Source organism: Lontra canadensis, unplaced genomic scaffold, assembly GCF_010015895.1.
Source record: "Lontra canadensis isolate GAN:19392208 unplaced genomic scaffold, GSC_riverotter_1.0 scaffold126, whole genome shotgun sequence".
NCBI classification, from domain to species: Eukaryota; Metazoa; Chordata; class Mammalia; order Carnivora; family Mustelidae; genus Lontra; species Lontra canadensis.
In genome coordinates, this window is record NW_022631120.1 from 2,518,670 (window position 1) to 2,533,517 (window position 14,848).

Here is a 14,848-nt window from a genome sequence, read left to right on the forward strand (position 1 = left end):
GCTCCCCGCTGAGCAGAACGCCTGACTCAGGGCTCGGTCCCAGGACGCTGGGATCATGACCTGAGCCGAAGACAGAGACCTTAACCCACTGAGCCACCCAGGTGCCCCTGCACTCTCTCTCTTTAAAAAAGAAAAAAAAAATCTGTTTTAGGTAAAATTTATAAAACAAAATGCTAGAATATGTCAGCCATATGTGTTAGGGCTAAGCTAAAAGCAAAGCTTTTATCATCTTCTTTCTCTTACTAAGTCTGCCAAAAATTCCTCCCAGTTATTAGAATATGAAGTTTTCTGTCACTAGATAGCTTCTAAATGATCCCTCCGTACCTTATTTGAATACCATGACCCTAATAATGTTGGATTCATCTCCCAATTGATCATTCTCATTCCCATACTGTTAATCTCTGGAATTTCTACCTCCTCACCTAGAATATATCCTTTTAGCATTTATTATATTTATATATTCTATTTCTAATAAATATATATATTCTATTTCTAATAAATGAGATTATGCTTAAGGATTTAGCTCACAGGCTAAATACAAATGAGATTTGTATTTTTTATCTTCTTGAGATTTCTGAATTTGCTTTCATAGGAGTTATTTTTACTTTGAGGACAAAATTACATCTTAGTCCTTATTAAGTTGACATATGTTCTTAGTATTTCTTGAGTGTGACCCACATTTGCAGGCTACTCATATTTTAATACCTCTAACCTTTGTAAACATTTCTATAATACTGAAATCTATGGCTTCCACTAATCTACATGTGTCTCTGAGATATTTCTGGAAAGGCAGTAGTAGATGTATAAGCCTGAACAAGGTGAGGTTGGTGGAGTTGCTGTACTTTTTGTTTGTTTGTTTTAATTTTTATTGTGTTATGTTAGTCACCATAAAATAGTTTTTGATGCAGTGCTCCAAGATTCCCTGGAGTTGCTGTACTTTTATCAGCATTACAAATTGTGCTTTCTCATGAGAATTTGTTTTAAAAAGAAGAGGGGAGGGGCGCCTGGGTGGCTCAGTGGGTGAAGCCTCTGCCTTTGGCTCAGGTCATGATCTCAGGGTCCTGGGATCAAGCCCCACAACGGGCTCTCTGCTCAGTGGGGAGCCAGCTTCCCCCTCTCTCTCTGCCTGCCTCTCTGCCTACTTGTGATCTATGTCAGATAAATAAATAAAATCTTTAAAAAAAAAAAAAAGAGGGAAAGTTCTGATAAAACAGAAGTTTTAATGTCGCTGGCTATGGGCTTTCTTTTTGAACACTTTTCCTCCATATGATTGATACCTGTTAGCTGTTGTAGGGTAATTATATTTTATCATCCAATCACCTTCTTGACCTTTAATTGAATCTTCATAGATTATGACTAAAAACTAATCTGCTGTATCGATTTCATGTATTAGTGTTAACAGAAGAAAGCAAAGAATGGGACTTGGGTCATTCAGACTTAGGTTTTAATTGTTCATTTGCTACATATTTGTTTGTGTCTTGAGTAAAAGCTGGTTTATTTTCTTAACTGTAACAAAGGTTAATGTGAGAATTAAATTAAATACCCTAAGTGCAGCACCAAAACGTCATTTCAGTAAGTGGTATTTAGTCACAAAAGGGATAGCAGTTAGGAGTGATGATATTCAGCACTAGTTTTTATTTTTTTAGCACTAGTTTTTTTTTTAAGATTTTTTAAATTTAATTTTTAAATTTTTTAATAAACATATAATGTATTTTTATCCCCAGGGGTACAGGTCTGTGAATCGCCAGGTTTACACATTTCATAGCACTCATCATAGCACATACCCTCCCCAATGTCCATATCCCCACTACCCTCTCCCATCCCCCCTCCCCCCAGCAACCCTCAGTCTGTTTTTTGAGATTGAGTCTTTTATGGTTTGTCTCCCTCCCAATCCCATCTTCTTTCATTTTTTCTTTTCCTACCCCCCAAACCCCCCACATTGCATCTCCACTTCCTCATATCAGGGAGATCATGTGATAGTTGTCTTTCCCCAATTGACTTATTTCGCTAAGCATAATACCCTCTAGTTCCATCCACGTCGTCGCAAATGGCAAGATTTCATTTCTTTTGATGGCTGCATAGTATTCCATTGTGTATATATACCACATCTTCTTTATCCATTCATCTGTTGATGGACATCTAGGTTCTTTCCATAGTTTGGCTATTGTGGACTAGCACTAGGTTTTAAAACAATTGTGGTTTCTGGTTTTGTTTGCTAGGAAAAGTAATTTCTATAATTCTTTCTTCAAGAGTTGTATGTGAGGTGTCCATCTTTCCAAAATGAAAAATTAGTAAATGATGATAGGATTTAAAAATCATGTATACATTTGCATGCAGTCTTATAAAGGAATGAAAATCGAATTTGGTAATTATCTATTTAACCAAAACCAGTTTTTGCTTAAAATAAAATTACTGGGGGCGTCTGGGTGGCTCAGTAGGTTAAGTAGCCCACTCTTGATTTTGACTCAGGTCATGATCTCAGGGTCCTGGGATGGAGCCCTATGTCTGGCTCTGCCCTCAGCAGGGAGTCTCCTTGGAATTCTTTCTCTCATCTGCTCCTAACCCCATGTTTGTGCGCACCGTCTCTCTCTCTAAAATAAATCTTAAAATAAAATTACTTCATATTATCTTTTAGGTACAATGCTACATACTTTGCATCAATTTTTTTAATTGTTATGATGACTGGAAGAGGTGTCTATACTACTTTTCTCTCTATTTCACAGATAAGGTAACAGTTGTATGGGTGCTGAAGGGCATACAACTAACGTGTGGTAGAGTCAGTATTCATACCTAATTTCAGAGTCTCCATTCTTTATACCACCACGTTGTTTTTAAAAAATTATAGCAAAGTATGCTATTCTGTGATACCCTAGTTCACCTTTGAGTTGGTGATTTTTGATTCAGTAACTACCTGTGAAAAAACACCTGGATTATATTTCTTCTCCCCAGTGGAAGATGCTATTTTTAGTCACTGTAAGATTGTATATTTGATGATTAAAAAATCTAAGTATTACATATATGGAGGTATTTGGGACAAAAACATTATTAAAATACCTGCAATAATAAGAAATTTTGCTTTATTTCAATCAGGAGCTTGTTACAGTGCCACCACATAGCTTCATTAAATGCCTTTAGTATAAAACAACTTGATAATTATTCGCCAAGAATCTGGCATAAAAGGCCATTGTAGATACTTTTTTAACATTAAACTGGTTACAGCAATAGGTGGTGTTTATTGCTCATTTACTTTGTTTTCAGCACTTCCAGGGATTACCTCATTTAATCCTTTCAACAGTCTAGGAAGGAGACACTATTAATATCTGTTTTAGGACCCATTAAACTATGACTTAAAGAGGTTCTGTAACTGTCTCAGGCTGCATAGTAGTGGCAAACATGGATTGTGAGCCCTCCAAATTATTTTTATTTTACACTTCATACTTATGAAGTAGTTACAGCAGTGTTTGAAACAAAAGCTGCTGGAATGATGAAACATTTTTGTACTGAATTTTCTTTATAATCGTACGTTATTTTTCGCTTTAGGTTCACAATATTCTTGCAGAAATGGTGATGGGGGGAATGGTACTGGAGACCAACATGAATGAGATTGTTACTCAAATTGATGCACAAAATAAGCTGGAGAAATCTGAGGTAAGAATGGAAAGCTCTCTAGTTGATGGAGGTAGTAAGCATGATCATAAATTATGCATGATGTGTAGCTTTCACTGTTTGTCCTTCAGTATCACCCTTAAATACAGCTGATAGGCTTATTCAGTTTTTTAAAAAATGAAATATATGTATCTTAGTATGTTAAATGTTCTGTGACTACTAACTACCTGATAGTTTCGTGTTCTCTTTTTTTAACCACGGTTGTAACTGCCTTGGGTAATAAACACAATTCCAGATTCTTAACAGCTTAAAAAAGAAACTATGTGTTTGAATAATGAAATCAGTATTTGCTCTACAAAACCTTAGTAATCATCAAGGAAATCTTAGACCTGATATTTTAAAGATCTATAATTTTGGTGTCACAGAACTATTTCTGGAAAAGGAAAGGAGAGGAAATGGAATTCTCATGAGGAAATAGTGTACTACCTGGTGCTTTGCAAGCCTGAGTGAACACTGAAAAAAGAAATTCATTGCCGTAATCTTTTAATTCTGGATCCTTCCAGAGGTCACTGACAAGCTGGCTACGTATCACATATTTTATACAATGATACATGTGTTCATGGCTTTTTCTGTATTCTGTAGGAGGAAGATTTGGTTAGTTACACATGCTTAGCTTTGTGCTGTTAGATGAGGTGCGTGAGGATCAACCAGCACTTGAGCATTGTGTAAAATCCTACTTTAGAATTTTCGTGACTCTTTCCTCAATATTAGGCTGAATATCAATAACAAGTATTGTAATTGAGCCACTGTAGTTCTTGTTACTCTAGCAGAAGTTTAGAAAGATGAATGGTTTTGACATGTCATTCAGCACTATACTCGTTACCTTTCATAGTTATAGTCATAACTAAGACTAGAAAAATAAATTGTATTTATAATTATTAATACCAGCTCAGGTGCTTGGTTGATTTACAGTGATTATTACTATAAAAGCAGCAAGGTATTAAAAATATGCTAGTGTTAATTTACAGCAGGTGAGTTCTAAAGAATTTTTATCTTGTTGGCATTTTAAAGAATCAGTTTGACATAATGCTATGTTCATTGGAATTGAATGAAACACAGGAAGATGGCTAAATCCAAAATCTGAGGGTTAGAAACAGTTGAAGCTTTGTAGAAAAACATTTTCCAGTGATCTCTTTTAAAGTGAAATAGTCCTGCATTTCTCTATAACTCAATTTACCATCCCTATGAGTTGCCTAAAGGAGAGACTTATAATGATGACTCTTAAGTAACTACTAATATTTGGTGTGTCCTACAGCCAATTTTTAAAATACTGGGTTTTGAAAAGGGAAAAGAAACGAGATTAATACAGAAAGTTTTGTTTTAGGACACGAAAAGAACTCACAATATTATTTAGTATAGTTGGTTTGTCTCATCTTATTTAGTATAATAAAAGATTTACTATAACCTCTGAGCTATTAAAGTCTTAAGTGATAACTCAAAGTTTTATGTAATTTGTGCAAACTTGCTTTACAAAAACCTATGGATATAGATTCTAAATGCCAAGAGACAGTGACACAATCCTTTAATAATCAGTCAGAAATGAATGGATATGTGGGAATTTGTGACTTCTGTGTAATCATCTGTAAAAAATATATTGACCTTTTGTCTGGAATGTTCATATTCCAGGTTTTAAACTTCTTTTCATTGGTGGTGTCCTCTTTTTTATTTTTTTCTTTTTTGTCCTTGGTTTGCTATTAACATACTGACAAAAGTCATGAAGGACCTATAATAATTGCATAATGGATATTTGCTTTCTGATTGTCCGGTAACACTTGGCTAATGAGGCAATTTTTCCTTATCTGTAAAGAAAGAGCAGTAAAATACAAAATTTTATATTTTCAATGGAAATAGTTTTAAGAATACTGTAACTTAAAAAAATCTCACAGAAACAATTCTGTTTAAAATGGTTTTAATATTGGTGGAAAAGGTACTGATATTTTTCATCCACTGATCATCTTTTAAATTGTATAGTTAGCTGTTACCTACTACAAATTAATTTTTCTCCTCTACTAGGAAATATATTTTAAATCTGGGAATAGACCACAACATTATGTTTTTTATCAGGTGCTTCTCTATATGTGATGTCTGCTACTATTTTAGTTATAAAGTAGGATTTTGAGTCAAAGTGAGGCCATTTAGTCGGTGATCACTATTTTAAAAAATTATGCCAAAAATAATGTTGGCTTTGTGCTATTCTTCAGTAATTTTTGTAATATGTTTGGAAGACTACCACCTTTATTCCAGATACATTGGAATATTAGAGTTTTCAGTATGGAACCCATTTCCATTTTACTTAAACTGGATATATATGTATACCAAATATATGATGGCAGAATAATCCAAAATTATTTGAGAACACACTATAAATTTTAATTAATCTGAGTCTTCCTTAAATTTTAGTTAAAATTTATTATGCAAGCAAAAACTTGTCAAGAAATAATTAAAATTCAGAATATCATGGTTGATGAAAAGACCTGGTTATCATTCTTTTAAGATTAATTTAAATGGTATTGAGAATAGCATTTATCTTTTAAAAATCAGCCTGAGTATAATTAAGGTACAACTTTAAAGACACAACATGGATATACCTAGGTGACTTTACTTTCTCAGAAATTAAAGATTTTATTATTTTGGTTTAAAGGTAGTATATTTCTGGTGACAGTGGAAAGTGGACCAGTTTAATTCCTAATAACCTAGACAGGTAGAAGCAAAGATCTCCCAGATCTTTAAAGAGAGGAGAAACTAAGATATGCTCTGAATGTATTTTCATCTATCCTGATTTGACAGAAAAATGGTTTACTATGACACTGGGATCTGGGGAAAGGAGGGTTTAAGCTGGGAGGTCGGTGGGATTTGGGGGAAGTTTTAGAGGCACTCAGGAATCTTCCTAGGAATAAAAGGACTCCCTGGGGGTGGAGGTAGAGGGGTGGGGTTGGGGAGACTTGTTAGGTTTTATGTATTTCATGTTATGAATAAATGGGTCTGAATATAGTCACTACTTTTTAAAAGTCAGTCTTCTTTTTTTCCGAACATCCTGATCTTTCTAGCTCTTTCCATTCTTCTCTCTTACAGACCTTTATCTTTCAATCTCCCAGACAGGACAGGTAGACAAGGTATTGCTGACTTTGAGAAAACTGTACTTTAACAAAGGGAAAGCAAAATGATGTCAAAGGCAATTAATTATTTAGGCCAGACTCAAAAATTCTTTGTGTTAATGAACCCATGTAGTCCCTGTAGCCTATTTTTCATTCTAGTTTCTCCTTGTAGTTTCTTCATCTTTTATTGGACTTACTGTATTTTACTAGTGTTTCATTGATGTCATGTTCTGTTTTGTCTGCCTGCATTGTAAAAGGAAAGTTTTTTTGTTCTTTTTTTTAAAACATTGTCATTTAACTGACATATTACATTTGTAGAAATGACAGTTTACTTTGTATATAAAGACGTAGAGTTTATTTCAAAATAATATGGTGGAATTAATTTAACTCTCACAGAGAGGTTCCCCCCCCCCCCAGTCTTTCTAAATTAGGATTCTAACATAAAATTGCCTGCTGGGGTTTGGAAGCTGTGAATTTGAAAACCAAAAGCTGAACCTTTAGAGTTTTGCATACAAAGTGAAAAGCAATGAAGGTTTAGAGTAGTGACTTTTAAATAGTACTTTTCCCCACATAATGGTTTTCAGTTCCAAAGTCTTAACATAATGGTTTTCAGTTCCATATTAAAAGTGGCCAAGAAAAAGTATAAGATAACAAATCTTCCAAAATTGAATTAAAGGTTCTAAAAATTAAATGTTCTGAAAATTGGAATTAAATATTTTGACCAGGGAAGCAACCTTCTGACATCTAAACACTGTAATAACACTGTAATAAGTAAGACTCAGTAAAATATTGTTAACCTTGGACATTTTTACAAAGCATATTGCCTCATATTGAAAATGTTTATAATAGACTCATAGCTTTATAAAACTAAATTTTCTCTGGCATTTCCTATGCATTTTTTTCATACCCTAAGTTAACTGTGTAAATTATTATTATTTTTTAAATTTCAATCTAAATGCTAATGAACAGCTTTTTGTTGTTGTTGTTCAAAGCCATACAAAGATGAAAAATGAAAAAGCTCGTAGGCCTCCATTTAAAAATTTCAAAATGAAAATACTTTATTGAGTCCCAAAGAGGAAAAAAAAATCTGTAAATTCAACAAGTTAGATTATCCACTTTAGTAATTAGAAAAATGCCACTGAGAATTTGGCATTGCTTTTTTAGCCACTTAAGTATTACTTTCTGGATGTGTTTGAGAAGCGACAACATACAGGTGGCTTTTTAATTTCTTATCCCAAGATGGTAGGTGCTGTCGTGAAGCTGGGAATACCGCTTTTGGTCCTTAGATCTCTATTACTTTATCCCTAGAATAGAAAACACATAATTGTGTCCTTTATTCCACTGATCCAAATTACTGCCAATTTCTGTGTTCTGGTCTTTAATTTATGTTAAATTGTCATTTTCTAGCAAAGAACCACTTGGGTCTGTAACTTCCATCACTAGAACTAGTAATTAGCTTTCTTCTTCTTTTTTTTAAATCAAATACCTATTTTCAAAGAGCTTAGCGAATAAGAAAAGCGGCCCTAATACAATGATGCTGGCCAGTCAGCTTGTGAATTGGCTCAGCTTTTTACCTGGACATTCAGTTCACTCTGTCCTTCTCCAGAATTATGGTGAGGACCCCTGAGTTCACCTGTAATGGCTGGAGTTAGGTACGTTAAATACATGAATTGGGCATTATTAGTCTGCTGTATTGATTTTGCACAGGCAAATGTTGTACTGGAAATTAAAACTATAACTGAAGATTATATTAACTGGATTGTATAATTTGGAAGGTTTTAAAATTTTTAAATACTCTAATTTTGATAAAAATTTTTATAAAATGTTACAGTTCTTCCTAGAGGGTTGTCATTAGCATTTCTAACCCGTTTGTTTATAATTGGGGTATTAAAGCACTGCCCTTAAAGCAAAGAGCAAGCCTATTACAGATTCCAAGATTAAAAGTTGCTCTGCCTTGCATTCAGAAATTAAAATATTGAATTTTCTCAAAACATGCATTCAGAAACTGCCATTATTTTGTTAATGATTTTGAGTCTGAAACCATTTAATACTGTGTTAATGTTGATGTTCTTTCACTTTGCTGTTAGGTCAAGATTATGAATGTGCATATAGCAACTTCCAGCAGGAGGGGTGGGTAGAGGTTTTAGTATGTACAGACCATTCCCACTACCATCTTACTCTGTATTTCAAGCTTGAAAAAATATTTTAAGATGGTAGGATGGTATTTTATGTCTTAGATGAAATAAATATCTAGATTCTTTCCTTTTTCCTTCGAGAAAGTTAATTGCTTATTACATGAGGAAAAGGGAGCCTTCCGATTCTTCGTAATATATTTTAGTAGTGCTGCTTTTTCACTTTTGCTTGCACATATTTTGTTTATTTTTGGGTCTGGCAATTTAAAAACAAAATCAAAAACAAATCATATCCATCCATTAGTATCTTTGTGATTCAAGTGCTTGAAATTTCCGAGAGTATGTCTGTATAAGTCTTCTATCTGTTTGGCCTCATTTTGGTATACTTGCAGACTTCATTTTGTTTTCTTTCTCTTAATTCTGTTAATTTATTTAATTTCATGGGAGAGAAAACATGACCATTCTTTTATATACTGTACTTCATTCTTTCATCCAATTCATACTCTTAACTGCTTTGGATTCATATATTTATTTTTGTTAGTGGAGTTGCTGCAGTTTGGTGGTGCTCGAGTATAGTAACATAGATGGAAACAAGTTATTTCTCCAGTAGGGTTTCATTCTTTTTATTTCTGGTTTCTGTCAACTGTGTAATCTTAAATCTTTGAGAGCTTTGTTGTACTGTCAGAAATATCTTAATTTTACATTTTAAATGTACATATGACTAACAAGTCAGGTAAGCTTAATTTCTGTAAATTTTAGTGTTCAAAAAAAATGAATTAGTAAAAGTTATCTTGTTGCTTTGAATATATCTTACTGAAAAAAAATCATAACTAAGACAAAAATTATTTTATACCTCTCTCGGCACACTGACCTCCTAATGGCAAATTACCTCTTTTACATTTTATTCTTTCATAAAAATGTTTCAGACTTCACTTTCATGGAAGTCTAAAAATGAAATTTGTTTTATAGAAGTTCTGGTGTTGACTACTTGAGACATCTTTTATTTTTAAGCCATAAGTTTTTATATATAGATAGCTCAGTTTAGCATCTACTTACTGATCAGCAATTCTTTTTATATTTTTTATATTTTATAGTCTGCAAAATCTAATTTCTTAAAATGTTAGTTTAATTAAAAATTGAAGTTGCAATTTTTTTTTATAATTTTTTTATTCCCTACCATTTAAATTCATGACATATTACACAAAAGTATTGAACATGCTTGAGAAATAATTTGATTCTCTTAATTCATTTGCGTGTTCTGAATAGTTGCCATCCTTTGCATGTGTATGGCTTGCTGCTTCTGTTTAGAGGAATTGTAGTTTGTTGTACTTAGAAACTTCTTTTTGTTTTACATTATAAGAACTTGGCACATATATGCTATTTAAATCAATTGCTATATTGACTTTATGTATTCTCATTAGCAGCCAACAGTCGACACCATCTTTGGTCACAAAGAAACGACTTAATCTAAAGAAATTTTACAGGATGCATTTTTGTTTTCATTTTCTTTGCTCAAGTTAAGTTAGCTGTTCATGGTACAGGGTCTTATGGAAAAGAAGGCTTCTTGTCAATGACATTTAATACTTAAAAAATTATTTTTACTGTTTACAAAAGTAAAATCATAGCATCCAGTAAAACATACACACCTATCTACCTTCTCTCTCTCTGTCTCTATCTCAATAATAAAAATCCTCTAATCATTCATGCCTTTTAAAATATTTGTACTCAAATATCTTATCAGTAGTTTTTTTTAATAGTCTACTCATCATTTGTGCCCTGTAGAGACACACTCAAGTAAAATAGTGGCAAATTGGTTTTTTAATTAGAAAAATTACAAAATCCTTCTACCTGGAAAACTGATACTAGCTCCAGGATATCTATAAGTTTGTAAAATAATTTATTCTTTGGCCAACGACATACTTTTGGGTAAAAGAAAGAGAACCTTGACAAGATAGTAAACCTCTTTGAACTGGATCCTTCTTTGATCCTAAACCACTCCAAATTTTGGTAGCTAGACTACGTTGAACTTGAAATAATCAGATTAAAGACCCTTTTCATTATGAGTCATGTTACCCTAAACAATATTTATTCGTATCTCCAACATCTTTGGGGGGTATAAAAACAACTGTGTTGCTTCAGGTAGGTATAAATGTAGGGGTCAGTCAAAAACAACTTACTTCCATTAAATCATAAAAATTGAATGCTCCAGCCCTATTCATTCTTTAATTGGATATGGAGTGTTTCATTTATATCATTGCCTGTGTGGACCATAGCTATTATTAATACTATTTTACTGATTTTTTCTGTTATTTCCAATTCTGAGTTGATAATCCATGGCTTTTATTTCATTGCTTAACAATGTTTGTATCCTTTATTCAGCAAATAGTTTACACTGGCCTATTTTGTATCAGTCAAGATTTTTCTCAGGTAAAAGCTTTATTATTATTATTATTTTGATTAACAAAAGAGGTAGGATTACATAAGACAAAAAAACCCTAAAATTTCAAAAAGGGACATTAAAACTAGTAATTCTAATTACACAGACATTGTTTCATATATGGAAGATTTGTTTTTGTTACCTAATTGTCTGCTTTTGTCAAGATGATGTATGCCACTGAATTCAGATGTATGTTGCCTTGATTGTGTCACGGCAATAAAAATTGATGAAATCTAAATCTAACTTAAACCATAAAAGTATCAAGACTGTTGAAGCTATTTGAAAAATATGATATATATGCATTTTTCTTTCAAGCATATTTTCTTTCAAAATTATTTCACAAATTATAAATTTCCCTAAGACAAAAGTGAAATACTGTACACTAATGCTAACTAGAAGTTTTAAAATTCATTTATTTACATAAATAATACCTTTTGCATTTATGCTGTTCTTTCTCCAAATTTGTATATTGTAAACTGAACCTATGTTGTTGGCTCTACTTTATGTGACAAAGTATTTTTAATCATTATATTTTTTTCTAACTCATCAAAGGTTGGAAAGGTCCTCCTGTTGCAGTTTCATTTTTAGGCAGAACTGTTCTCTTTGGACTGAGGCTTTACTTTAAAAGCCTGATTTTTTTTTCTTCAGTGTTCTAGAACTTCCATAGAAAAATTTAGAAGAGCCTCCGCAATTAAAATAATTTTTAAAAAAAATTTGTTGTTTTGAAATGCTTTAAGGGTTTGGCTCTAAGTAAAGAAACTAGACAAGTATGATCTGTTACTTTCAGTTTTTATTTTACATCACATTTTGATAATAAATGCTGTTTTAAAAGCAAAGCAAAACAAAACAAACCCCAAATCTATCATGATTGTTGCAAGAGATGTTTAAAAGGAAACTGATGTAAAATATGCTTCATGCTTATATCATAAGTCAGTAAGCCAGGGTTCAGGGGAAGACCTGGTTTTTGTCATTTGAATAGTGGATGTGATGTCTAAGTAGTGCAGGCTAATTTGTATCTAAATTTTTTCGTTCTTATCATTGCATGTATTCACTGTATTTTTTAATGTGTCAACTGTTTTCTCTTTATAGATTAGAGTTTCAAAGTAACCATCCCATACCAATTCAAACTACCATCTGGTCTCTAAGCTTGTTATATGAATCTTTTATCATTGTCCTCCATTTTTAGTGTTTTTTGATGAGCTACACCTGAGTTGTACATTTTCTTTTTCTTTTATTTGCTTCTGTATACAGGCTGGCTTAGCTGGAGCTCCAGCCCGTGCTGTATCAGCTGTAAAGAATATGAATCTTCCTGAGATCCCAAGAAATATTAACATTGGTGACATCAGTATAAAAGTGCCAAACCTGCCCTCTTTTAAATAAAAAATTAAAAAGGCCACTCCCAGGTAAAATCCAGGGGGAAAAGTCATCTAAGTTTACCATGCAGTTGTTTACCAAAAATAGAGGAGGAGAGTCTTAACTTTTGCTCTTGGATTTAAGTCAAGGTACTGTATAAAAGTTGTGTAAAATCGGTATGGAAGTTCAATGTTGCTTTTCTTGCTCAGTGATTTGGAAGAAATTGAGTAGTTCCAGTGTGATGTTTCTCTTTCTTTTATAAACTGCATTCCTGTGTCCACCTACGGCATGCCTCTGTGTATTGGCTACTACAGTATTTCAAAAAGTGTTTGAGACGTTTCTTTAAATTATGTACAATCCAAAATGTTGGTGTTTTGTATGGATCACAAGTGCAGCATTCCATAATTCTTTCTGTTATTTGTCACAATGGTTATTTAAAGAACCAAGTATGTATTGCATGAAAACATTATGACCTTTTCCTCTTAGTTTAAATAAACTCCAAGGTAACTGGACTTCTAAAGCACCTTTCTGTTTGCCTGATATCTACTTTAGCAATAATTTTTTTACGACCCTCTAACTCAACAAAGTAAATAAAAATATATTTTATCACTGTTAAACAGGTGTTGGTGTTGATTTATTTAATTCATACTTTTTTAATATTCAAAAACTCACTAATTCTAAAAATCAGTTATTTCATAAGTCAAGAGGTGTGTATGGGGTAATACGTTGTGTACGGATGTGAGGTGGGAGATGACAAATCTTTTTCTAAAATCCATATTGAGAAATCACAAAACCTACTTTATACAGATAGGTGTAAGTTTTTCATCTGGTCACTTCTTGCTGAGTTGATGAAAAATAATTTTGGCAAATACCTAGTTGCTTCTGAACACAAAACCCTATGGAGCTCCACCTGACTATTCTATCCCAAAATCGAAGCTAAAGCATTTTCTTAAGTTTTAACACTCTCCTATTCTGATTTCCCATTATTGTCCCACATTTTCTTATTTGGTCTTATCTTCTGAACCATGAATGGAGTTCCTCTTCCAGTTAGACCAAGGTGGTATTTTGTTGTTGTTGTTTTACAGCTTTAGTCCTCCCCACGTGTTTTCTTTGGCACATTTCCTTAGATTTGTGACATGCATGAATTTTACTCCATGAGCTCTGGGATGTAAGAAAAGTCACTTTATTTTTTCTAAATAATATTTATCTAACACTGAGTTTCTGTTGAGGCCATCAATATTTAGTCTGCGATTGTTTAGGATTTCTATCAGTTCAGAGATGTGTGAAAGTTCTGCAAAGCAGAACATTCAGGTGGTCCCTGGTCTTCGATCATTTGACAAATGTGTTTTAAATGCCTACTGTGCCAGCTCTCAGGGAGCTATAAACAGTACCCCACATAGTTAGTGCCTGGCAGGATCTCCCTCCGCCCTTTTTCTTTTCCCTCTGTTTTGGGGGAAAAATTGTGAGAAGATTAAGTTCGCGCTTGATTAGGATGTGCCAAAATTAGGTAAACTTCTGGGCCAGTTACTAGTTTTACCTCAGGAAATAATCAAAAGGATTTCATCTCCCATTGTATTCTAGTAAGAAAAACAGAACATTGTACAAATGGTTAAAAGGGGCAAGTTGTCTTACTTATATCTTACTAACCAAGGAATAGGTAGAGATGCTTAATTTCATGAGTAGTCAGAGAATGCAAGTTAAAAGGACAATTAGATTTTATTTTCACTCATCATATGAGAAAAATTAGGGCAGGTGACAACATCCAATGCTGAAGAGGTTGTGAGGAGTGAGAACTGTCATTGCTGGTGGGAATGTAATATATCGTTAACATTTTTTTTGTAAGCATATGCCAAGCTTTGTGAAAAAAAATTTTTTTAAGATTTATTTATTCTTGAGGGAGAGAGAGCACACGAGCACAGGGAGGAGTAGGGGAGGGGGGAGAGGAAGAGGGAAAGAGTCCCAAGCAGATTCTGCACTGAGCACGGACCCCAATGGGGCTTCAATCTCACAACCTATGAGATCATGACCTGAGTCAGAAAGCAAGAGTCGGACACTCAACCAATTGAGGCACTGAGGCACCCCGACTTTGTGAAAATTTTTAAAAATAAAAATACACATTTTACACATACCCATGACCCACTCTCAGGACTCTAGTCTTCTAGCAT

General features: G+C 33.4%; 1 protein-coding gene across 2 annotated transcripts in view; it reads left to right on the forward strand.

Annotated features, from left to right (window-relative positions):
- Positions 1-13,300, forward strand: part of AP3S1 (adaptor related protein complex 3 subunit sigma 1) — a 73,953-nt gene extending 60,653 nt beyond the window's left edge. The window contains exons 5-7 of one of the 2 annotated variants that reach the window (XM_032842287.1): positions 3,541-3,648; positions 6,739-6,779; positions 12,582-12,726. In XM_032842287.1, the coding sequence (XP_032698178.1) occupies positions 3,541-3,648; positions 6,739-6,774 (144 nt within the window). In that variant the 3' untranslated portion in view covers positions 6,775-6,779; positions 12,582-12,726. Of the gene's footprint in view, positions 1-3,540; positions 3,649-6,738; positions 6,780-12,581 lie in introns of both variants that reach the window. The other variant, XM_032842286.1, reaches the window with a different exon arrangement.
- The last annotated feature ends 1,548 nt before the right edge of the window (positions 13,301-14,848 follow it).